The sequence below is a fragment of the Rhamphochromis sp. 'chilingali' genome (assembly GCF_963969265.1).
Source record: "Rhamphochromis sp. 'chilingali' genome assembly, chromosome: 7".
NCBI lineage: Eukaryota > Metazoa > Chordata > Actinopteri > Cichliformes > Cichlidae > Rhamphochromis > Rhamphochromis sp. 'chilingali'.
In genome coordinates this window covers 40,700,407-40,727,669 of record NC_137934.1, presented here as the reverse complement: position 1 = coordinate 40,727,669, position 27,263 = coordinate 40,700,407, and the positions used below count along the sequence as shown (strand labels likewise).

General features: G+C 44.4%; 1 protein-coding gene across 1 annotated transcript in view; it reads right to left on the bottom strand.

Annotated features, from left to right (window-relative positions):
* LOC308399542 (uncharacterized protein) overlaps positions 1 to 27,263 on the bottom strand; it is a 78,863-nt gene that overhangs the window by 23,233 nt on the left and 28,367 nt on the right. The window contains exons 2-4 of the mRNA XM_080886857.1: positions 26,754 to 26,841; positions 14,972 to 15,026; positions 1,970 to 3,160 (exon numbers count right to left, since the gene is read on the bottom strand). Coding sequence (XP_080742983.1) covers positions 14,989 to 15,026; positions 26,754 to 26,841 — 126 coding nt within the window. The 3' untranslated portion in view covers positions 1,970 to 3,160; positions 14,972 to 14,988. Of the gene's footprint in view, positions 3,161 to 14,971; positions 15,027 to 26,753; positions 26,842 to 27,263 lie in introns of the transcript that reaches the window.

The window sequence follows — 27,263 nt, the reverse complement described above, 5'->3', positions numbered from 1 at the left end:
TTGCTTTGGTTATACTTACTATGGTGTCCATGTTGTGCATTCAGGTCCTGTATGTGAGACGGGTGTATGGGAAGGGCCGCCCACTACTTCCTGTTTATATAGGGTCATGAGGTCAATGATTGGATCACTGGGTGTAACCAAATGGAGGGTTTTCATTTTGTATAGTATTGTTTGTTTTCTTTAAAGTAGCCTTTTGAGTTATATTGTATGCAGTGTTTTACTTTACAAACCATTTAGTTGAGTAAATGAGTTTGTCAGTTTCATGCATGACTTTATTCCTGTTCTTTGTTTAGAATTGTATTATTTGGTTTGACCTATTTTGTTCAATGGTAGGGGCTAACGAGGTCAGGTGTGGGCAAAGTCTTGTATAAAGCCAGTGGGATTTTTGCATACCTGATTGATTGTTTTATGGTAAAAGGGAGATGCTAGCAATAAAGTATGCTTAAAAAGAACTTCAATTGTCTGCTAATGCTATTTACTTATCACCTTCCTTGCTACTTAAGTTATGCTACATCACAGACACATCAGCTCCATCAGTACAGACGGACACATGGGTACCTCTACACACATTCATTGTTGTGGGTCCACAGCAGAAGCATTTCCAGGCTGTTGCCACAGAGACAGAGCGTGTGAAGAGAAGCACCCGAGCAACAGAGAAGCTGGTAAATGTGAGTCTGCTTTAGGGTCACGAAATCTTTGGATTAAATCGAGGTTACACAGAGGATCGCTATAGCACTTATTAGTCAAAGTACTGTGCCTGTCGCACACATGACATCTCAACATACAGACTGGAGGAGTTGTGAAGCTAACAGCCAATCAGAGAAAGTGTGGCCAAGCTCAAGAAATCAGCAAAAATCCAAGAAAACCAGCGAGCTCACTTCAGTTTTGGAGGGAACTGAGACAAATTTGCTGAATTACTGGAAAGAAACTGTGCCACCCAAATTCTTGACGTTAGACTGCAACAAAGTCTCTGCCCCGAGTCGGCCACAGGCCTCACCTGAAGCACACGTGCTGCTGGCACAGGGTTACGGCTCATCGCTGAGGGTTAAATGGCTCGTTGTAGACACTGCAGGGTGACACGTGAGCAGCTGGAGGGACGGACAAACTGTGACCGTGTGTGTGGTTTCTAGTGTCACAGCACAGAGATCTGCGTGCACCACTGTTTGTGGGAACCAGAGCCCAGTGCTTACATAACCAACTAGGTCGTCATGACAACAAATCTAACAGTACATCATTGTCCCAGCGGCCCTCCAGGTGTTTGGAAGATGGGTGTCAGATGATCAGAGGTGTGTCCAGGCTACAAAGTCTTTACGCTGTCGGCGCTGCAGAAAGGTGGGGCTTTGGAGGGCGGAGTCAACTAACAGCGGCCTACATCCGATGTTAGTGCTGACGTTCACCAGACAGTGTTTTGCATACTATTTAAAAACTCAGCCTGAATCCTGCAATTTTAAATTCACACACAAGAGGGCGACATTGCATCTATAACACCGTGCGGGTCCTCAAAGGGAGGGCTCAGCTTTGATGCACTTGTGTTGGTTAGAGAGGTCAAAGGGCAGAAGTAAATCCACAGTAGGGACCGAAACACGAACATTTTTAATTTCATTTTTGCGTCGCAGTCATCTTTCCATCCTTTAAACACAGACTCACCAGAGCCTGCAGAGCCTGAACCACAGCGCGTCCTGTCTGCCCATATGGAAAAGAAATAGTAAAAACTTATATGTGATTACTCGTGAAAGTGGCCACTTTCTCATTACTTTCATACAATAAGTATCCAAAACATTCAAGTTTCATTGAATGTTTTGAATATAATTTTTCAAGGGATCTTATATCTGTTTTCACTCTTGTATGCTTTTCATACAAGTTTCACACAAGACAGATACAAACTTTATAAGATTGATATATATCTTTTCCATGTGGGTGAGTTCAGGATTTGTGTAAAAACTATTCAGGTAGCAGGACGTGTGCCTGCTTTGTATGCCTGCACAGTGATGAATAGTACAAAGATGCTGTGTACGCATTAAGCAGGCTGCATTTGAGTCGCTCAGTTGGATGCAGCGTTTTAGAGCATGAAGACAAGTAGAACAACACGTCTACTCATTAGCAGCTCTGAATCAGCCACGTTAGCACCTTAACACAGACATGAATCATCACAAAGCCTCATGATTAAAAAAGCAAACCAAAGCTCACGATGAGCTGGCATTTCAACAAAGCTTACTAACTTATTTCAGCCATCATCTTAAGAGAACACTTCAACAGGAAGAGAAGCTCTTCGATCTTCCTGATGACTCGCTGCAGTTTCTGAGCTGCAGCCACGTCCCTGCATTTTACAACAGTAACACAATATCAACAAATAGCCATATGAATAACTGTTGATCTGGTAACATGAGTGGATGTTGAGGGTTTAACTGAGGGCTCTGTGCAGAGTCAAACTGGACTTTTCCTTTTGGAGCCTTTTGGAGTTAAACAGAGTTACCTGACAAATATCTGAGGCTTACACCATTCAGGAAAAGGACTGATCAGAAATTATGGATGGAGCCCTGCAAGCTACACATGCAGCTAACCAATTTTCACTCGACCCTTTTGTCCAATATGGGAAAGCTCCAGCATAGAAGCAGAGTGTGGCACCGGCCAAGGGACCGAGCCTCACCCCGACCCAGAGTCCAACACCATCAGGTGACGTCACAGTGGCCTCCACGTTTGTAAATCCACCCTCCTCCAAACACTGCTGACCCAGGGCAGCAAAATAAAGCCTGCAGAGGCACAGCTTACTGCATCCGTACCCATAAAGTCACCACTCTGACTTATTTTAACTACCGTTGACGTGTAAAATAACAAGCTCTTCAAAGGATTTGTTGCAAAAGGCTCAGAACTGAGCTCAAAGGAAATGAAAACAATCAGGGCTTACACGAATTCTGAACCAGCACCAGCCCTCTGCGCGATGAATGCAGGAGTGAGCGAGGGACACAAGCAGACACACATTTTGCTCTCGGGGGAAAAAGGCTTCCTTGTGGAGGTGAGGGGAGCGCTCGTTGTCGGCTCTCGCGCTGGCTTCCTGTTCTATTCTCTCCCAGGAAGTGACACCAAGAATGACAGGCCCAGGCTCCCACGGGTAACAGTGATGTCATCCTCGTTCCGTCCGTCCGTCTGCTCCCATCTGCGCCTGCAAATATAGACAGGAATGATGTGAAGTGGTGACGATTATTTTATGTAAGCTTATATTCTTGTCCTGCGTGTCACTCCTGCTGAGTCACGTAGAACACTCCACTTTGCTGATCAGTGGGCTTTCTTCTGAGTCGTGTGCTATTTCACATGACCTGTGGTTAACTTGGAGACAGGGACGTATAATTGGATGGACAGCCGGAGGGAGGGATGGAAGGCGAGCACGGGAAGGAGGAAGATTCATCAAACAGATGCACAGGATGTTCACGCCATTTAGCAACAACTATTAGTCACACTGCGGCACCGCTGTGTGCACCACCTGCCACAAGCTGCATCACCACACACCTTTAGGTGAGAACTGGAGAGTGAGCGCGTATGTGTGGGTGAGTCGCCGATAAAGAGATGGAGATGTGTTTGTTCTGCGGCCTCGGATTCGCTGAAAAGCAAAATAGCATCCACTCGTGCGGTGCGCGTATGAAAGCAGCTTCACCTTGAGAGATTGCAGCGACATCTTGCAGCCTCTTAGAGAAATGAGCCGATGCTGACTGTGGCGTCTGCTTTTACTTCACACGCACATAAACAACCAAATGCAAACAACGCCCTCGCATAAGCACATCAACCTTCATGGCTTTTACAGTGCAGTTCACCAGCCAGCTGCATAATGTGCAACAATCAAAGCACCACATTCACATATAGAAACCAAGGCTGCGCTCTTTCCTCAGTCATGAAACTTCAAACTGGGAGTCAAAGGGCAGATGTTGTCTGTGCACATGCCCCACAGGTTGGATCACCTTCTGGAGGAGGTTCAGTGATGTGCCCCCGGGGCAGAGTAGTGACTGGAGCACACTTAAACGGTGAGGGGGACAGTCAAGTCAAATTCATTTATAGCACATTAAAAACAACCACTGATGACCAACGTGCTGCACACTTAAGATAATCAAAAGTCTCTGATTTAAAAGCTGAGGAGTAAAAGAGAGTTTTTAGATTTTGAAAGTGTCCCATGTTGGTCCTGATGTGAAGGAGCAGTCACAGCTACAGGGGTAATGAGGAGGCGTTGGATAGGAATGCTGTTATGGAGAGAAATACAGAAGGACAGACGATACTGGAATTTGCAAATGGCTGTGATGAACTAGGAGGAACATAAGGTGGCACAAGAGAAATGAGCAAGTCGCTAAGAGGTGGACTGCATGCTATGCAACCTGGGAGCAATATCAGGTCATGAAAACTTTGGAAATCAAGAAGATGCAAGTGAAGGCAGAGGCATTAACTGGTTAAAGTTGAAGAAGGAAGAATTCCAGTGGAGATGAGACGAGACAGGATAGTAGGGAAGAATTACCAGATGACTGGGAAAGTACAGCAGTAGTACTGGAAGTGCAGGATTAGTACGGAGGAAGTGAAGTATCAAGAGAATGAAGAGTGGACCTGTGGAAGTGTGGAGATGTGCAGGAGACAGGGCAGTGGACTTTCTAACCAGATGAGGAGTGTATGAGGGAAGCAGAAAAGGTTTAATGGTACCTATTTTCAAGAACAAGGGTGAAGTGCAGAAGTGAAGCAACCACAGAGGTTCATGAGCCACACCGTGAAGCTACGGGAAAGCAAGGTTAAGAAGAGAGGTGGCGATCAGTGAGCAGTGGTATGGCTTCATGCGTGAAAGACCTCCACAGATGTGATGTTTACGTTGAGAGTGTTGAGGGACGAGTACAGAGAACATCAGAGTGGCTCTGTGTCTTTGTGGATGGGACTGGTACTTATGGAGCACTGTTCTACATACGTTAAGCACTCTTAACTACACGCCTCATTCACCCATTCACACACATGCCTAAGCACTTTTAACGTAACACTCTCACGCGTACCTCGGGAAAAATGTGCCCAAGGATACTTGGATAGATGGATGTACAGGACACAGGGATCGAACCACCGACCCACTTCACTGGGAGTGACCCGGATGGACAGGATCAGAAATACGGATATCAGAGGCAGTGTTGGTCAAGGAACTTGAAAAAAGTAATCAGTAACTAATTACTGATTACTTCCCCCCAAAAGTAATCCCGTTACTTTACTGATTACTTATTTTCAAAAGTAATTAATTACTTAGTTACTTTTTAAAAACACGATTTACAACCTGAGTAGGTGATAAAGCGATAGATCTTTCAGCCCAATTCTACTTTTTCTGCATAATCCATCATACAAAATGTAATCAAATGGAAAAGTCTCTTTTTAAAACTTGTTTTATTAGTTTTAATCTTTTAACTTTATGCATCAAGTAAAAATTTAATTATCTGCAACATTCTCTGACTGGAAGAAATTAGTTTAACATGTAAACCTATTTTCTGCACATTCCAGCACATAAAATAAAATATTTTTTGTGTTTACACTCAGTCTTTCAAATAGATGCAAGTAAAACACAGCAGAACATAAATAAAGTCAAAGACTCAGCGGTCCTGTTGCTCTATTTTCACCTGTAAAGCAGGAGTGGGGCAGGCGGAGGTTTACCCTGGTGCAGGTGTGCCGCGGTCAGTGGAAGAATCCGCGAGTTTCTCTGTGAGTTTCCCATTACGTCGTAGCTACTCGGTGCTTGTTGGAAGTTTAGGGTTTTTTTCGCTGTAAAAAGAAGTTTTCTTCCCACGCACAGCGGACACTAATGTTTTTGTCACTTTTTATGGAATCAAACTCAAAGTAAGGTCAGTACTTCCACGCTTTAAACGCTGCACGCTCATACTCTCTCCCGCACTCGATATGTGATCCATTGTTGATCCGCACACAGCTGCTGTCACGAACGTCGCACTTGCTTACGTCACTGTCATGAGACACTCTTGCAAAAGAATCAAAATTTTAGTAACGCAGTAACGCAGCGTTCCTACGGGAAAGTAACGGTAATCTAATTACCTTTTTTACAATAGTAATCCCTTACTTTACTCGTTACTCAAAAAAAGGAATCAGATTACAGTAACACTGCCCATCTCTGATCTCTGACGTGAGCGCTCACGTTGAGCAGTTTGGGGACAAAGTTATAATTTCTCCAAATGACGAAATATGTTAATTACTCACATTTCATCGCAATTAAGAATCCAGTTACATTAACACAGATTTGGAAATTCCAACAAAAACCAAACAGTGTCTATAAACTATTAGTAGATGTTAGGAAACACAATCTAGCAGCCGCGCTGCGAGCGCTCTACACCAGCCGTCCCCAACCCCCGGGCCATGGACCGGTATTGGTCCGTGAGTCGTTTGGTATCTGTTTCCTGAAGGAGGTATGCAGTGTAGTTGTATTGAATGAAACCCCTCAATTATTCCTGCAACAGAGAATGACTACATAGTTCGACATGTGGTATTGAAAACCATTAATCACCCTCTGCTTTTGTGTCTGCTTGAAACTCTCCCAGCGGCCTACTCCTCTAGCAGGCAGCCTGTCAGACAGATCCAGTACCTCAGAACCGCCGACCCGACACTGATCTTCCCTTCCCGTCAACAAACCTCCCCCCTGTGAGCCATCTTACTGTTCAGCTGTTTCCAGGAAAATTAGCGTGGTCTGACACTGACACGAACAGGCAAAGGCCAGCAGATTCAGTGTATGCATTTACAGGCGATGAATCACTGCACAGTCACTGTTTAACTGCCATTACTGATTAGCCCAATAATACTATCCAGGAGCGATTCCCTGAAGAGGACTAACATGCTGCCATTATGAGTTTTTTCTTTTGTTTCCTGTAAGTTGAGAGTGAAACATTTAGCAGGGGGAGAAAAAACCACAATGTAAAGATCTCATGTGGTTTTAGCGCGCTAGCTAGCACGTTAGCTAGCATGTTAGCTAGGACACAAACCTTCTGACTGTGTCACCAATCCTCAGGAACGATGGAGGCCTCCACAGCTAATTACTGACAACATCCATAGTCCACCATAGATGGTTACTGACTGCATTCAAACCAAATATGAACCACTGTTTGCAACAATAGTTTACTCACTATTTGGTTCAACTTTATCATCATCATCAGAAAAGCCTCTTCCACAAAGAAACAATAGAAAAAAAGTAGATTTTTAGTCTAAGGTCAGTATCATGTCTGCCATCTTCAATGCAAACTATACCACAATATGACAAACGCAAAACTTATCATACCCTTTACTGCTGTTACACAACATCTGAATTAATGGATAAATGTCAGGGCACAGGCATTTCTCTCACCAATGACATTACCATAAAGCAGTTCATGCTGTATGGAGCGTACGGCCCCGGGTTACCGTGTGTATTAATGTGCGTCAGTGGCGCGGTTCAGGTGGGGGTCGTGCAGAGTAAAAGCCCAGAGGGATGTGGGCACGAGCCCCAGTGAGGAGAGCTACTCTGATGGAGGTGATGGTGATGGAGTGTTGGAGCATCAATCTCAGGGGAGGAGCGTAGTGTGGCTCACAGTACCACACACAGACTAGTCTGTTTTACTGGAGCCTCAGGTGACTCTATCCTGGGACTTTATGAACAGGTTTTCAATTTCAATCCATGTTGTAAATCCGGAGGACAAACATGTGACAGCTGAGTTTGTAAGATGGTATACTGATTTTTTTTTGCAACAGGAGACTTCCTGTTTTTTTCCTGTGAGTGTCAGCTGATCGGCAGGTATAAATTAAAAATGAAATGAAATAAATTACTATTAGCCCAACCCCCAGAGTCCACTGAAGTTAGCTGGAGTGCATTGCATCGTGATGTTGGCTCCCGGAGATGTTGTCATTAGCTACAGTGGAGACAAACTCAAAGGTGTCATAACTGCTTGTCTTAGCCCTTTAAGACCTACTATAGAACCAAGGCCGCCAGAGCTTACTTTATATTTTTACATGCTGTAGAGCCATTTTAGGGAGCATTTCAAGTTGCTATACATCAATACAACTGTTATAGCCCACATTTTAATAATATGTATGCATTAAGTCCATAGTAACGACATAAATTGCAAAAAAGTGCAATAAACTACAAAAAATTAGAAAATCGTTTTTGTTTTTTTTTTTACATATATTTCTACTTGGAGAAATTTAAGAGGTTTATCCCTCAAAACTTTAAATACAAAAAAGTTGCAAAAAATAGTTTACAACAACAGGAAATTTATTTTGAGTGTCTTCATAGTTTTATTTTGGAGATACACCAATTTTTATATACTGCAGGAAAAACAAAAAAACAATCCTATGATGCAAATTTGCAAAGAAAACAGCAGGTGCATCAAAATAAACTATTTCCAGCAGTGCAATTCGAGTTCTAAGCATCCCAGCAACTATTCAGAAAAGCATAAAGTCAAACATGACTTATAAAAACACCAGTATAGGCTTTTAAGGCCTACAAGTAAAAAACTACATTTTCCGTGAAAATGACGTCACTTCCAGTTTCGGGCAGGAAATGGCGGACATGCGATCGTTCGCGCTGACGTCTGTTTCACTGTGGGAAGTGTTACGAACAGCTGATCAGATCGGCAAAGCGTGTTTCTGGAATATTATGTTTTTGTTCCTGCAAGAGCTTTTTATGCAGTTTTTGCAAAGCTTTATGTGGAAGGAAACCGTGACCTAGGACAAGCTGATGGCATCAGATGTAAGTACAACTCCTCCGGTTTCATATGCAAAAAAATTTATTGCGCTAGCTTATGTGGTTCCGGTTCTACAGGGATTTAAAAATAGTTACGCAAAACGGAGTGTGCTGCTCTGATCAGCTTTAAAGGGTTAATGCTGCACCAGTCAGAGCTTCTATATATGATAGATGGAAAACTGCAGCTTCCAGTTTGGAACAACCAGCTGATTGGAGCAGGGTCACCCACAGCATCAATGAGTAGATAACACATGTGAGGAAAATCTGTTTGTTTCATGTATCTGAGAGAAAGAAATCATCCAATATGATGACACTGGTGCAAAGTTAAAGAGTCCAGACTCCCATGGATGTTACCCTCAGCAGATTCTGTTGAAGCCCACATCACAAGAGAAACCTCGGAGTTCCTGAACTCAACCCATTTTCCATTCTGGAAGGGAGACGGGACAAAACAATAACTTCTCCTTCTAGAGAATTTCTAACAGCTGGCTTTGGTTGGCCGTAGTTCTGGGAAGGGATCACTGCTTCAGACCACTCCCAGCGCCGTCGCCGCCAGCCGGGCTGTCCTGGCATGGAGGCCTTCCTCCCAGGACACAGATAAACAATCCTAACAGGCCAGTTTAAAGGGGGGGTAAAAATAGCAGCAAGCTCATAGACGTGAACTTCACTGGAAAACAGGCCTTTTTAAGATTCCAGGAAGAAAGCAAGCATGAAGGAAGTGATGTCAGAGCCTCATATCAAATGGATGTACAGAAGCACGGAGAGGCTGATGTGGTATCGAATCGGGAAAATAATCTGATGTCTGTGTTTAAAAGAACGGCTTTCAGTCCTCAGAGAGCGGGCGGGGGGAGGGGCTGGTGGGGCTGACTGTGGAAAACAGCACCGACTCATCCCTGTTCACACACACACGTCGGGTGTTGCTGTCCTTGTGGGGACATCTCACTGACATAATGCTTTCCCTAACCACAGCCCAATTGTAACCCTGACACTAAAACCACAGTCTGAAATCTCCGTCCCACGGGAGCTGTTTGTCCCCACCAGTATAGTAAGACCCCGTACACACACACACACACACACACACACACACACACACACACAATGGCGATGTGGTGCCAAGAGCGGCTCATGACGCAGCTCGAACACTCGGGCCTCGCTGCCCGGCAGACACACAGCAGCGGTGTGATGGATGTTCTCAGGCTGCGGACGCTCACACACTGAATTAGTCAGCAAAAGCTCTAACCAGCACTTCAAAGTTCCCTGGCTCTGGTCCAGGGTAGCTTCCTAAAAACGAGCGTCACGTTTACAGTAAGAGCTCGTACATTCCCGGAATCCCCCGCCTGCCGACACATCGCCTTTTCCAAAAGCTCCTCATCTGAAACTAAATATCCCGTGCTTTCACATGCACCTCCTCATATCTGTTTGTGGCTGTTCTGTTAGAAACTGTAGGTGAACTGACAGCTAGTGAAAGATTCACGCCAAGGTCTGCTGGCAAGAGTGTAAACAGTCTGTGTGCAAATGAAGAGTCCTTTTTCAAAAAGAGTTGGCAGAAGTTCAGCGCTCGATATCTCTCTTTATACACACTGGGATCTGTGAATGTATTATTTGTATTATTAATTCGCCTGGATTTCCAACTCGGCTTGTAAACAGGTTATGGAAAGTTTTTAATAAGCTGTCACTGAACCTTAGAAAAGCGTGATGGATGGGTCCACACCTACGTGCTTCCTTTTTTTCCTGAGACCAGCTAAGATGAGGGGCAGATCTGTCCAAACTGCCCTGTTGAGACTTGTTTAGATTTCTTTATTCAGATTTCCATGAACTGAGGTTCTGTTGGCTTTTAGATGCCATCACTTGACTTTTCATAGAGTCACTTCCTGCGGTTTCCTTTGATTATCTACTGACAAAATGAGAGCTGTTGGAATTTGGCTGCCTTAAACAAACAAGGAAGCAAAGCTCCGCCTCCTACATACTCTAAAACCATTCACAACATGTTTGGACTTCAAGCACCACGTGTACATTGACCTCACTATAGTATTACTCTACAACTCGATTGCGGGTGTTGATTTTAGCTGGAGAGAGGAGCTACAAGGACATTGTGCAAAGTCACATGGGATTAAAAAGTCATTAATATTTAGATGATCAGACAGGCTGCAAAAGCAAACACAGGTTTGTGGAGGTTGTCTAAACCAAACGCCGGTGGGGCTGAGATGTTACTGCATGGGAGGAAACAGCAGCCGGTCAAAGGAGTCCTCTGACAAACTACACTGCTCACAAAAATAAAGGGAACACTTAGACAAAACAATGTAAGTCAAACTGTCCACTTAGGAAGCAACAATCAGTGTCACATGATGTTGTGCAAATGGAACAGACAACAGGTGGAAATCATAGGCAATTAGCAGGACGTCCCTAATAAAGGAGTGGTTCTGCGGGTGGTGACCACAGACCGTTTCTCAGTATCTCAGCTTTCTGGCCGATGTTTGAATGCTGGCAGTGATTTCTCTCTAGCGGTAGCGTTAGACAGAGTCTACAACCCACACAAGTGGCTCAGGTAGTGCAGCTCATCCAGGATGGCACATCAATGCGAGCTCTGGCAAGAAGGTTTGCTTTGTCTGTCAGTGTCCAGGGCATGAAGGCACTACCAGGAGACAGGCCAGTACATCAGAAGACGTGGAGGAGGCTGTTGGAGGGCAACAACCCAGCAGCAGGACCGCTACCTCCGCCTATGTGCAAGGAGGAACAGGAGGAGCGAGAGCTCTCCAAAATGACCTCCAGCAGGCCACAAATGTGCATGTGTCTGCTCAAACGGTCAAAACAGACTCCATGAGGGTGGCCTGAGGGCCCGACGACCACGGGTGGCGGTTGTGCTTACAGTCCAACACCATGCAGGATGTTTGCCAGAGAACACCAAGATGTTGGTGCATGACCGGTTTGGCAGCGGGTCAGTAATGGCGTGGTGTGGCATTTCAGAGAGCCTGACTTCCATTAGATACCATGATGAGGTCTGTGTGGAGTTTGCATGTTCTCCCCGTGTTTGCGTGGTTCTCCCCGGGTACTCCGGCTCACGTGTGGTGTCAGTTTGAGATTCCTACATCGCCTTGTTCTCGAGTTATCATATACACAAGAGTTTTAGAAAGCTTGATCTCAAACTCATCAGAGACTTTTGCTGATACAGCGATGTTATCAATTTCAAACTTTATCGCATTCAAAGCCTGCGTGTCCATGAGGCCCTCCCGCCTGCAGGGTGAGGACAACACTGATAAAACTAGAACTTCCCTTTAGCCAGCACGCTCAGTAAACACATCCTGAGCTGTGTGCTGTCCCTGTGAAAGCACCAGTGTTACAGTGGTAGGAAAATGTGTTTGCCCCGTTCAGAGTTCCTGTTTCTTTGTATGTTTGTTGCACTTAAATGTTTCCAATCAACCAGTCGAAAAAAAGAAAAAGAAAAAATCAATCAAAAATCGGCCGATAGATTTGACTTAAATCACCAAATACTGGTATCAGTTTAAAACAGATCGCTTAAGCTCTGATTGAGAACTTGAAACCTCTTCACAGTTCTTCAGATCACTTCCGTCAAACGTCACCCTCCCAGTGACATGCATTCTGTTCTGACTGAACTATTTTTGCAGTTTTAGACTCTTTCAGCTCATGAGTTGGGTTTTGGACCCATGCACTGGGTTTCCAGCTGCGCTTTCAGATGCACCACCACTTCCAGCAGCAAACGGCACACGAACAACGTCTGCAGTTTTGTTTGTGTGGTGGAACGTTCAGCAGCTAAAGACACAGAAATGTTTCTCAGAGACAGCAAACCACTCCCATGAGCAGCACTGCCAACTACGCCTGCATTTTAATAACTGTTGGACTCACATCAATAAGGACGGGATGTCGTTTATGTCAGAATTCATCATGTGAGAATCAGGCCAGAGCAAAGTTCTGTTCCAAAGGCCCGATCGTGAGGAGCGGGCAGCGTTCAGCACATATTCATTAATCGATAACAAACGGCTGCACAACACGCTGTGCTTCAAAGAATTTCAAATTGTATATAATATTTCGCAGTTACTATTCCTACATGATTAGGACTGAAACAGTGAACTGACAACTGTTCAGGCTACTGTAGGGGTTAAAAACAGACATACGGCTCAGTGATCACCAATAAGTGATCCATCAACCAACGACTGCGGGCATGTAGAAACCCATTATTTAGTGCAAAACGCTGATGATGAGCGCATACACAGCCATGCGTATAAAAGATGTTTTAAGAACACAAGTGGTGCTGTGTGTGTGGATGTGAACAGACAATATGCATGACTGTGTTCACCATCTTCAGTGCTGAGTGCTCTTACTGTCAGGACTCTCAGATTTGACTTGGAAATGAAGCGTAATCAAGGCCCACTCAGAGTTTCACTTGAGAAGCTATTTTACATTCTGGTGCCTTTTCGATTAGTCTGGTGTGACCTGGACTGTACCGGCCAATGGGCAGTCACTATCATGGCAACACCTTTATTTGAACCTGACACAAAGCGTCCTGTGCAATTACAGGTAGCAGCCAAGGATACATGACAGTCCAGGCTGTGCGAACAAAGTGTGCGCTGGCAGCAGGTGGAATCGTAGCACCATGTCTCCATTACTCCGGTTGCTTCTTACAAATAATGCCCCCACAGCTCCATCACATTCAGATTCCCCCCACAGCAGGAAGCAGTGGTATGCTTTCCATTACCATTTACATTATCATGTCATTACTCATCATAGATGAAGCTAGTTAAGGGTCACCATAACTATCCAATGAAAAAACTGTTACTATTTAGTTACATCAAAGTCAGTGCAAACAACAAATCTAGAAAAACACTGTTTTAGTTTTTTCTATACTGATTGGTTCAATTGTGTTTTTTATGTTGTAGAAGATGTCAAAACCAGCTGTTAACATTTAAGTGTAGGCCTGAACAATGCTAAAGCACACCAATGAACGTAATGCGTCCCTTTTTAACCGGCGTTTATGCAGTCAATGGTACATGTAGGCAAAAATTAAGCATTAGAAGTTGACACAGTGACTGCATTCTCATCTCCTTGTATGTGCCTGACTACTGAAGAGCCTGAATGTTTCTGAAGGCTTTTGGAAGGTCACAGTCCATGCACTTCACTTAGACAGCTCGCTGGCAAACACATGCAAACTCGTGTGAAATTATTCCTATAAATGGCTGAATAATACTGAAAGTGTGAAATTACTGGATGACTGACATGCTTAGCCCTAATAATGAAACTAGAACAAAGCACGGAGAAAGACACCAGGAGACAGAGTTATATTGAGAAATCTTTGTAGGCGTTCTGCCAGCAACAAACTGTACATCTGTCATGCTGACTCAGAAAAATTACACATGCATTAGGCTGTAGCTTCATTTCACTTTCTTGCAAAAGTGTATTTGAGGAAGCATCAGGCTGTGGCTAATTTAAGACACAAAGGGTGTGTAAATAAAAGAAGAAGGACTTGTGTTCTAGCGAAGAAGGAACCATGAGCCTGGAGCCTATCCCGGCTGTGTTAGGGTGAGAGGCAGGGTGGAAAGGTCGCCAGTCTGTCGCAGGGCTGACACAGACAACCATCCACACCCCCCCGTGCTGCACTTCTAATTTATGTTAATAAAATATTAGTGTTGTGTTGGTGTGGCGTTTGTATGTTCTCCCTGTGTCTCTGTAGCGCTGCTGCTTTCTTCATTTTCTTTTTCCCTGTTTTTTTGTAAATATAGCACCAATGAGTCAGATCAAGGTGCTTCACTGTAACGTAAAAACAATAATACAAAGAAAAGCCCCAAATAATCAGACCACCTCCTAAGAGCAAGCATTTGGCGAGAGTGGGAAGGAAAAACTCCCTTTTAACAGGAAGAAACCTCCAGTAATACAAAGGCTGAGGACTGTGAGGGGAGGGGGAGTACGCTGCTTGGTAAGAGACGCCTAAGAAAAGCCTAGGTAGAACTTTAACGTGCAGCTGAAACTAATTTGATGACTCAAAGGTTTCTATGATTCTAAACACTTTGGCAAACAAGACTCACACTAAAGAGGAATATGGCTGCGATCAATAAATAAACAAAGAATATAAACGAGGACTAAGTAGAATCATTAACAGCACTGAAGTATTGTACGACAGCTCTGCTGTCTGAGACCAAGGACAGTTCGTGTACATCGTGTTTATATATTTACTGTCAACCTGAGAGAGAGCTCAGCGTTATGCAACAAATATACAGCGTGCTGTATCAGAAACATTATATAACTTACTGAGTCCAATGCTGTAGTTACATCACAGCCTCTCTGCTCTGGTCTTCTTCAGCTTCTGCCAGGGTAGAAAAACAGAGTCAATACACCTGCCACAGAAAAGTGTCATTGCAGAGATGAAGAAGTAGGGCTGTGCGATATGACCAAAATCTCATCTCCCGATATAAGACATCTATCGTCCGATAACGATATAAATCACAAAAATGTAACCTTTTCTGTAAATTCTGTGAATCTCGGGCAGCTCGACCTGCGTGAAGTGTTTCCTGCTGGGCGTCGTGTAGCTGGAGTCGAGTGTTTTAACCGATGCATGAAACGATACATTTTTAGACATAAGTTGTAACGGCGCCGTTTTCTTTGTGAGTATTTATTACACGGCGTGCTGCGGGGAAAAGCCTGTTCTAACGTTTGAGTCTAAGGTTTATTTTTTAGCACCTGGCGTCTTTTTTACTTCTCATCCGTAAATAATCTCCTCTTTCACGTGATTCAGTTTATTTTGAAAAGTCTGAACAGGATCTTGAGCTTTATTGTGAAAAGTTTATGTGGAAAATAAACAAGCGGACACGCGATGGTTTTACCGTCGTTGTTGCTAACGACAACGCATAAAAACAGGCGCTTGTCCGTCCGTAGTGTGGTTATATTAAATATAAGAGAAAGAAGAAATGAATATAACCACTACAGTGACATCAGAACCATGAAAAAATATTACTGTAAACAGTTTATTTTGCGACACCACGAAACAAATGACAGCGTGAAATGAAACGATAGATGTTTGTATATCGTCATCTGATATATATCGTTACATCGAGCAGCCCTATGAAGGAGAGTAAGAAACACTGCAGATCACAAGTTATTCATCTGCTTTTGACTGTGACACATACTCGCGTCTGATCTAAGGGACGGCCCGTGGCCATTAGTCAGGCTGCTTACAGGACTGGCCTGTGGACAAGCAAAACAGGACATGAGCAAGGAGCCGCACAAGAACCAGCGAAACGGTTCCATGTTCCTCATCAACCACTTGAAAAGCGCTTTGACCCAAAGCACCACCAGGACCACACATGAGTACAGCAGGATGAGATCACAGCTACAGACTATCAGACGCTTGACCAGCACAGAGACACGCCCCTCTGTGACACAGCCTCTCAGCTGATACTTCCAAGTCAAACAAAGCGCTCGGTCGCTGCCGGTCCCCGCCCAGCAGGAAATGATGAAAGGCCGCCTCGTGTCACACCTCTGGCTCCTGTCTTAGGGTGCTCCTTTGAACCAAATGAATGGTCAGGTGTCAGATTTTGCTGTGGTTGGTGAAAACAAGCAGTGATTTCTCACTTTTACCAGGCTAAGCAGGTAAAGTGAGAGGAGGCTGGGCAGATAAAACATCAGAGAGCTATGAGGTCACTCAGCTGACAAGTGGAAATTCCCTCATTAATTGAATAACATGGAAGGACAATAGCACTGCTTCCATCCAAGTTTCAGTCATTTGACACCCAAGAATTGAAGTTACTGCTCAGAAATGACACCTCAGTTGTTGTGTCTTTAGGGTTTGTACATAGGATTATATTACAAGAAAGTCAGAATTCAAGATTTATGGTTGTGATGTCACAGATTTAGAAGAAAAACGGTGAGATTCACGTACAACAAGATGTCAGTCTAACTCTCCAAAAGCATAGCAGCTCCGATGGACTCGTCCCAGGAGGAGGAAAAAGACACACCAGGACGCGTCTGACTCCCTACCTGCGTTTCTCATCAAGACTCCTGGACTTTCACTTCTCCGCTCTACCCGACACGCACGCTGACACGCACGCTGACACGCACGCTGACACGCACGCTGACACGCACGCTGACACGCACGCTGACACAACCCTGCTCGACAGCCTCTCTCCCTGTGCTGCCTACCTGGCATTGACAGCAGAGCATTACAGAGACGTGGCGGGTTAATTGTTTATGGCTGGGCTGGGTCATAGCAGTGGATCCTGTTACTTTCCACTGACGTGAGTTCATGGAGGTAGGCACGCAGGCAGGTAAACAAACCCAGGCGAGGTGAGTGCATGGGGCAGTGCAGCGCGCTCACACACACCCACCTCCACGGGCACTGTGAACAAGCCGAGCATTAATGACATCAAATCAGCATCAAGCTGCTGTAGTGCAGGTCACTCACCATCTCTTCTGCGTGTACAGCAGGTGACCCTTTAGTGTTTAGTTACAAGCCTCCTTTTTCTTCAGAATGCGGTAACCGCCTCCTTTAAATCCCCAAAACACCCACACTGTGTGTGCTGGCCCCATGTGACGCCATCCTCTAACTGAGCAGCTTCGAGTGTGATTCCTGGCTCTCGCTGTGTCCTGATAGTGACGGATTTACAGTTCCCGCTACTCTCTCCTTCTGTGTGTGTCTCTTGTCCTACAAAAATGGGTGTATCTCCCTGAAAAGAGTGAGACAAATGTGAGTAAGAAGCACACCCACATGAAAAGCTCACTTTCCCTCCCTCCCTCCCTTTCAGTCTGGCTGTCAGCATTTCCTCCAGGATGCACACTATGACTGTGATTTATAGTGTGTTATATACTTGTGTTCTCTATCCAAGCAGCTGGACAGAATCCCAGCAATGCTGGGGAATAACAGGAGAAATGGCTTCCCCCTCACATACTGTATGGGACTGCACGGGGAACTGAAGCCATGATCCCGGCAGCGTTGGCGGCGTGCTCAGCCTGTAGAGCTACACACAGCGGGACCACACACAAACCCCCTTTAGCTCTGTAGTAGTCAAATAACTCCCAGTTCCTCTTGTGCTCCGTTAGTCTCCAACATATGAACTGAATGGTAAACAGCAGGAGAATGAAAGCAGTCGAGGGACTCCATGAAAAGAGTCGCCGTCTCCATGGCAATGCCAGAGGCAAAGAGCGCCCCCCCCAAATCGCCGCAATCCTTTCTGTACACATAGGGAATTGTGGGAAAGCGGATATGGGCCACATAACCTCTCTGTCGGGTACCAGGCACATCTCCACTCACATCACTACACTTTGACTACATGCAGGTCAGAGGTCATGGCCAGGACACCAGTTTGACTTGGTATGAACTGTTACAGACACAAATCCCACTTCTACAGCTGATTCTGACCCGACACCTTACCATTGTCACAGGGTTTCAGTGTTGCAGACAAATATCAATGAAACAGACACAAAATCCAATATATCACCTTAAGTGTTTTTTGTTTGTTTGTTTTTGCCTTTTCTCATGTAAATAGTGAAATTCAGCCAGAACTACATCCACAGCATTGCTCAAAAACACAACTGCAACCTCTCCAAAGTAATCTAGCTGTCGCTCTGCAAACAGCAACCTGGCAAGTTCCCCATCTTTGCTAAACAAATACTTGTCTTTTGATGTAGGAGAGTCTAATTCTACTGTAATGTAGTCACCAGGTTAGTGCCTAAAATGACCTTCTCTTTCTCTTATCACGTTCCTTTAACCTCGATGGAAAACGTCCCGAGGAAAGGCGCCAAGGAGAACTCACAAGGCAACTGCAGCTCTTACAGGACACTGGGCTATTGGATGGTGTGATGGTGGTGACACGGGTCGTGCTCATGGTGAATGACAGCAACACGCAGCACAGACCATAACTCCAAACTTATAGTTGGAGCTGCTGTGGCTCTGGTGGAGCAGAAGAGGATCAATCCCTGATACAAAGTCCGGCCTGGATGCCGAAATATCCTTGAGCCTGGACCCAGGCTGCATCCACTAAAGTGTGTGTGTGTGTGTGTGTGTGTGTGTGTGTGTGTGTGTGTGTGTGTGTGTGTGTGTGTGTGTGTGTGTGTGTGTGTGTGGGACTGGGTGAATGAGACTTGTAGTTGGAGGTTGTAGTGTAACTCCTGACTTTGTGAAGACTTTCTGTGACTGAAGTAAGTTACAGATCATCCTGAGAGCAGCCAACGCATCAACACAGCAACTGATGGTGTGCTTATCCTGAACTCACTTTGATATACGCCGCTCCCTCGCTATAACGCGGTTCACCTTTGCGGCCTCGCTGTTTCGCTGATTTTTTTTGTGCAATTTTGCATGTTTTTATTCCCAGCACATTGTGTTCTGCGTCCTGATTGGCTGTAGACCACCGTCAGTCTCGTGCCGTGTCTGCTGTACAGCACAGAAGCGTTCAGCTTGTGTACTGTACATAAATCTTCGATCCTAGCAGTGTGACTCTGAAGTGCTGCACTGCATGTTTGTAAGTTTTTCCCCCAACAAACAACAGTGTTGATGAAACGTCGTCACCTGCGGGTTCCTTTGGTTTCTTTCTGTAATACTGGACTCATTTTCTACAAGGTTTGAACTTTGAGAGTTTAAACAAGACAGAAAAGTGTGAAAATGTTCATGCCTGTCTAACAAAAGTGTGTAAAGTGTGTCGTGAGGGGTTTTACAGCCTTAAAACATCTATAATAATTGTAAAAAATAAAGTTGGCTACTTTGCGGATTTCACTTATCGCGGGTTGTTTTTAGAACGTAACTCCTGCGATAAACGAGCGACTGCTGTAACTCATAACAGCTTTTATGGATTTGTTTTTTGTCCCACACAGCAACCACTTCATACAGAGCACATGTTATTACAAAAAGGTAATGTTCACAGTTCACCTATAAAGTGACTTTAAGGTATGGGTCATGGCATGCAATGAAAAAACATTTCCATGAGCTGCATCCCTTGTTGGTCATGCTTATGTTTATGGAAACAGTCAAAGAGTGTGTTGCTGTGAATTGTGGTTCAGCATTATCCGTCCAACCTGCTAAAGAAGGTAAGAAGGAAATAATAATAATAATACATTTTATTGAAGAGTGTCTTTCTAAGGTCACCTTACAAAGAGAAAAGAAACTGTAGATTACAATAGATTAAAACTGACAACAAGTAAAATCTGTATTAAAGTGAGTAAGCCAGTTTAAACAAGTAGGTTTGGAGCTGTGACTTATCTGGTCTCTAATGGGAGTCCGAGTTATGACCCGAGCTGCAGGATCCTGAAGAAGCTGAAGTTTATGGACGGACTTACTGGGGAGACCAAATAGGAGGGAGTTGCAATAATCAATCCGGGAAGTAATAAGACTGGACGAGGACGGCAGCAGCATGGGGAGTAAAGAAGGGACGAAGTCGGCTAATGTTATGTAAGTGATGCAGACCGGGTTATGTAATTAATGTGGGACTGGAATGAGAGAGTACTGTCAAATATGACAATATTAATGCAGAAACTGTGAGATCTGGTTAAGGTAGAGGCCGTGCCAACGAGTAAGACTTCTGCCTTATTACTGTTAAGTTTGAGAAAGAACCAAGATCTGATCTCCATAAGACAGTTAGAGAGGGAGGTAGGTGGGAGGGATGAATTAGGTTAGGAGGAAATGTAGAGCTGGGTGTCATCAGCATAACAATGACAATTGATATTATATTTTTGGAATATACAGTATGACCAAGAGGGAGCATGTAGATAACGAATAAAAGAGGCCCTGATACTGAACCCTGGGGCACACCAGCAGAAACAGGATAGAGACTTGAAGAGTGTGATTGAAGTTGGATAAACTGAGTGCGGTCTGAGAGATATGAGGTGAACCAGGCAAGGGGGGTGTGACTAATGCCAGTGGATGCTAATCTGCTCAGGAGGGTGTTATGAATATCAAGCGCTAAGATCAAGCAGGATGAGGTTATTAGTGATCCTTAACAAAGCAGTTTCTGTACTGTGATCGGGGCGGAAACTGTTGGTAGAGATGATTCACTGAGGTATGAGTGAAGCTGGGAGGCAACAACTTTCTCAAGGATTTTCAAAATAAAGGGGAGGTTTGATATTCAAAATGATTGGGATCTGCAGCAGGCTTTTTGAGAACTGGAGTGACAGAAGGAACAATTCCAGTGTTAGGGGCAGAGTGGATAATACTGATGATGAGGGAAGACCAGCTTTAGCTAACAGAAGCACAGAAACACTTTTTGTTACATGTTCACTCAGTTGGGTCTCGTGCCTGACATCCAGTTCCAAATGTGTGTCCCAGCCACAGCTTTCTGTCTCCAGGAGTATCTGGGCCACAGCAGTAAACATAAACACAGCTGGTGGCTGGTACAAGGAGAAGGTGAGAGCAGGAGCACATATGCTGTGTCTCCAATTAGAGAGCATGATCCATGACTACAAACACACACGGCTGGGTCAGACCTCAATAAGAGTGTGTGTCTGAAACAGAGGGAAGAGAGCGCGTGCACACGCGTGGCCTGAGCGATGAGCGGGTTTCTCACTAATGAGGCTGAACTCTGCTTTAACTCCCGCAGAGATTCACCTTCTGATGGAATGAGGCTGTGTCCACACATGCACACGTACCGGAGAGCACAAACAAAATGGAAGAACAGGATGAAGACGTAAAGCTGCCAATCGCCTTCCCCTGTAGGCGGGGATAAAGTTCCCCTGAATGGGATGTTGTTGCACTGCAGGGCAAAGACACAGCAGTGCCACACCCAGTCATTCACAGACTCCAGGCTCCAGGAGGGGAGAGAAAATGCTGCGAGACGTAAGGAGGTGGAATGAAACGGCGCAAAATAGGCAGAACTTCTTCACTGCACCGCCGACTACACGCACACGACCTCCACAAGGAAAACCGGATCTCAGTTTGAAACGGAAAAACTTCCAGAACAGCCATTTAGCTGTTTCATCCTCCACTTATGTACAAAACAAGCATCGTCTCCAAATTTGGTTTCTATCAGTTACATTACAAAGCATTGGTTTAGCTCACCGGGATGAGCGGGCCATATGGCTGAGAGTGAGGGCAAAAGTTCAAATCTGAGCCATGTCTCTGCTTTCCTTTAGAAGAAAGACAAGTGGATGATGTTTGAAGGCAACTCTTTAACATGAATGAAATGCGTGACTGGAGATCAGCATAAGAACCTGCAGAAGGAGCTGCTGGGTGGATGGTGGGTGCACAAAACACTGAAGCCTTCTGCGGCTCGGTACATTAATGCAGCCCGTACCATACTCTGTCTGCCTCCAGAGTGTTTCTGTTAATGAACCACAATCTTTGTATAAAGAGTTAGCGAGTGTGATCCACCATGTGATGGTGTCACAACAGCCTGGACATCAGGGCTGCCACAAACGATTATTTTGATAGTCGACTAATCAGATCATTGGACGTGAAGCGCAGCGCTTCTTGCACCAGCAGCGTCTGCTCTTATATAACTATCATTAGCTTACAGCTTTAAGTGTTTAAGGTGCTAACTAAAAATAAAGACAAGATGATAGTTTATTAAACTTTTAATGACATTTGCAGATTGTTTTGGTGAAGTTTAATAAACTCAGCCGTCTGCTCCTTGCTATCTAAAATATAACAGGACACCGGAGTAAGTTCTGGAGCATCTCACACTTCTGATAATCAGTTTTCTGTTTGACGTTTATTCAGCTGCGTGAAAACTAACTTTAATCTCAGCCAAACCGATTTACTCAGGAACAAATAAAATACTAAAAAAAAGCCAAACAATAACATTTTAAAGTTATGAGTAAGTGTAAGTGACTTATAAATCATGTTTAACCTAAGTAGCCAAAGACCACGGGGGTCAGAAAACGACATGCCAGGAGTTCGCTGTTCTCGCCGGCTCTAGAGACCCTCGAGCTCCCGGCTCGCTATCGAGCTAGTGGGTAACAGACGTCTCCGAAAAGGTCGGAGCACTTTTGCAAATATGTGATGTCTTGATAAACCGAGGAGATATTTGAAGTTTACACAGCTACATTCTTGCCTGAAAATATGTTAAAAGTTTATTTTGTGACCCAGAAAGAATAATAAGAGTAACATTAAAACAAGTAGCTGCCGCCATTGTTGGAAACTGGAATTGGCTGGGCTGCGCTATGAATTCTGGGATAGGAAAACATCAGACGTTTACAGTGTGAAAGACGAGACTTCAAACTGGGAGTCCTGGGTCGGAGGAAACTGATCCCAACTGCGTGACTCAATCCGGCCTAACACACTGTACTCATGGCCTATTTTCAGTAGCTCCCCCTGGAGTGGGTGTGTCCACATACAATCAAGGTGTAATAATACCTCAGTCACAGCTTAAGTGATGAACATGTGAATCTATCAACAACTATAATAAAACATACACAAATGTGAAAGGGGGTCATTCTACATATCAGCCATTATTTTGGTGTCTTTTGATGGTGATAATACTAGAACATATTTTTAGGATATGATGTTACTCCTACTCAAGCAAAAGATCCAAGTACTTGATCCACACAGGGAAAGAAAGTTAATCAGAATTTAGAGTTTTCAGTGGCCTAATTACATGAAAACAAGCTGTGTAAACCTGGAAAGTACAGACAGAACAATAAGTCATACACAGCGCCAACACTCACACTGCGTCCACGCTCCGCTCACTCCTTTCCCCTTCAGCCTCTCTGGCTCTACGGCGCCTCATGCCTGTGTGCTATCATTCATAGTGCAACACTACTCAAAGTGTCATCATACTATCTGTGACTCAACAGGCTAACCCCCACCTATGCCTCCCATCCATCTTATCTATCTGCACTCGGGATTTTAGAGTGTTTGTATGAGAGAGCTCTAAGCCAGCCACACTGCAGACAAATGCTGCGTCCTCAAATAACAGAACAGTACACGAAGCATTAGAAGCATGCCTGTGGTTCACCCTCACACAGCGTGGGCTGCGTGTGTGTGCGGCAGGTGCGAGTACACAGAAGGAAGTGACTTGGAGATCCGGAATTCCATCGGAATTCAGTTTCGATGGTGGGAAGTCGTAAATTGCATGACGCAGACTCGATATAATCATCACCACACACCACAGCTGACCCTTTGTGTGTGTACACAGAACATACGTGTGTGTTTGTCCAGCCAGCCGTGCGCTCACGTTGAACCTTTACCCACTTCTGTGTCACTCCATCATAGTTCCGCTTCCATGATTTTCCTGACTCTTACACTGAAATGAAAAGCGCTCCGAGGTGTTAGCCGACTGATGTGTCGGGCACGCTCAAATAGAAATTCAGGTGAACGGTGATGCTTACGTTAATTTCACGCTGGCACTATGGAAAACAGTGGATCAGACCACACCATCGCATTATTGCAACGATGTCCATGGAACGTGTGATTTCATTACCTGTGAAGTAACTATTTCAAAGACGTGCACCGGCTGGGTCTGTGACCTCTCACTGTCAGCAACCAGCTTCAAAGCGACGTTGGTGCATCGAGATGCTGATGAGATACCGATAAGGCCGAATCCGTCTGTTTGCTGCCGGTTAGCAGTAAAATACAATCCAGTCGGCATTAACGTGAAATCCGTTTGTGATAATACAGCAATTAGCTGTAAAAAAACAACACTGCATACACAGAAACTCAGTTAAACTGAAATTCACATCAACTTCTCACACTCTCAGGACGGCCTCACAGGTCTGAAGCACAAACAGTTACAAAAAGACACTCAGCACAAAGTCAGCTTGCTTTTTTATATATAATCAGAACAAAACCAACTGGCAATCTGCTGAGACAAGGACGCCATCGCAAAGACGACGAGTTGAGCTCATTAGCACAGATCAGTTCAGATCTGTAAATGTTCAAACAGCAGCCATGGGTGTGGTTAGGTCTATAGGTGATTTTGAAAAGTTACAGTAGGGGTGGTTAGGGTGGGGGTGTCACACAGTTTGCATGTATGATTTCAATATTCTCCTCCTTATATTTTCACCTTGAGAAAGGAACTCATTTGCACAAATACATATGCAACTAATCTCTGTCTCTCTTCCACAGCATGTCTTTATCCTGTCTTCCTTCTCTCACCCCAACCAATCACAGCAGATGGTCCCGCCCCTCCCTGAGCCTGGTTCTGCCGGAGGTTTCTTCCTGTTAAAAGGAGTTTTTCACACTGTTGTTGTGATTTGGCGCTGTATAAATAAAACTGAATTGAACTGAAAATCTTACATAATCTTGTAAATACTGGCAGTACTTTTATCCACACCAAAACAGTTCCTGCGAGTCCAACACATTAGTAAATCTTAGTACAATCAGTTTTTAGGGGCTTTTTTTCTACCAGCTGAAATTAGCATTTTATATAAAAACAGTAAATTATTCATTAATTTCTCAGACCTGATGGATGGGTCCATCTTTCATACCGTCTACTTTGAACACATACTGTTCATGAATACAATCCCAAATAGTGTTAGCAGCTACAGCTAATATCTGCTGATCACTGTCAGCCCAGGTTGCTTCTGTTCAATGTGCTAATTTAGCATTAGCATCAGCCTCATATAGCGTTTATCATCCTTACTGTCACTGTTAGCAGAGTCAGCGCCTTAACGTTTACACCTGAAACTACCTGAAAGGCTCAACCCTGTGGTGAAAGGGTATATTACAATAGATGGACTATATATTTTCTAGCAGTTCTAAATGCTGTCTCTCATTATACAAATATATTCTCTAGGATTAAGCCATGAAACACCAGCTTGCACTTGTCAGATTATTCAGATGGAGTGAGCAGTGGAATGCATCAAGAATAGTTGATAGATGATTTGGAGCATGTTTAAAACTGTGTATCTAATATATATGCATATTTGTGTTGTTCCTAATAATCACCATAATAACGCTGGTCCACGATCAACACTGTAACGTTGTGATGTCATAGCGTTGGAATTTGTAGGAAACCTTTGTTGATATAAAAGTCTCTTCTGGAACAAATAATGAGACTTTCAGGTGTTTTCTTTATTAATCTATGAGCTATAACTTATAATCCTGGGTTTCATGTTAGCCAAATTTAGGTTACTCCAGTTGGCTTTCTTGTGATGTTTTAAGAGCATTAGCTAACTTCCTGGCTAATGCTAACAGATGACATCAGCTCCAGTGTTGATTCTGGACAAACACTCTGGTGATGCCACAGGAACAAAGTCGACACGGGGATCAGATGGCGTGATTGAAACCCTCTATATGTTTAACCACAAATCTGAAACAGCTCTCAGCTGTGATATACTGCGACCAGCATGCAAGGGAACAAACTGCAGTGCAACAGATGAGATATTTGTGCTTTTCTCCCGGCTGGTGAGGATCACTCGCTGCTGCTTTTGCAACACACTGCCTGCTCTGTCTTGTCAGTGTCGACGTTACCACGTATGAATTTGTTCTTTTCACTGTGCGAGAAAATAAATGTGTGGCACTGAGGACGTGTGAATAGTGCCAACTGTGTGAGCTCTGTTTCAGTTTGCAAGAAACCCCACACCTATGTTTTATTGCAGAAAGGACCTACATACCCAGCTAGTATATATGTCACTTCACCAACAGCTCAAGATAAATTTTAAAGCTTCAAACACATTGATGTACTTCCTTTCTTTCACTTTATCTGTTCCGATCAGAGTAAACACCCACTAAACCAAGCCCTCAACACAATAGATTTGATGCTCCTCATTTCCTCCTGTCACTCATCTCCCTCAGTTTATCTCTCAACATTCTCATCTTCCTGTCCAGCTCACGTGATGCATGATGGCAAACACACACACCCAAAACTAAGCTGTAAAGGCCACGCAGTGTGGTAAGGAGGCAAAGTTCACAGTGTGAGGGAGTGGCATGCTGTGTAAGGGCCACGGGAACACATACACACAGTTTCACAACAGGTGGGATCACGCTGTTCGCCCACACACACATTCTTTTCGTTCCACAGCCAGGTAAACATCTTGGTCCAGAGAGGAGAAGCACAAAGACGTAACACACGTCAGGTTGAACCATGAAATGCATTTTCATCCTGGTGTTTAATGAACTGGAGACATGATTACAAGAAGTGTATCGTACAAAGACGCTCAAACACACACGGACCTTTTAGCCAGGGGTGCGTCATTCCAGTGCCGTTTGCTGATTTGAAGCCCAAAAGGCGTCTGCAGCATGCATTTGCCTCCAGCAGAGCCTGCAGAAAGAGAGAGAGACCACACGGTTACATAAGAAGTCGCTGTGAAACAGCATCTTTGTAGTGATCAGCAGTCAGTCAGCCTCGCTGAAAACGATGCAGACGTTACATAAACGCCATTCAACATAAATAAACACAGACAGGGCAAGAACTGAAGCCATGAATTACACATAATGCAATCAGATTAAGAGAATCATATATCGGCTTCTCTCTTCAGATGGGATTTTCACGACACAGCTCTCCTCTGCATCTCGACAGAATCACCAGCTCGGACCTTTAACCTCCTCCCTGCTGCTTGGTCGTATATGCATTAAAGCACATGATGCAAATTGTTTAGGATGGGGACGTGGAAGATGGAAATGTGATGAGATGAAGCATGACTCATCAGAGTGTAACGTGTGGGACCTTTGGACAGGCTTAAT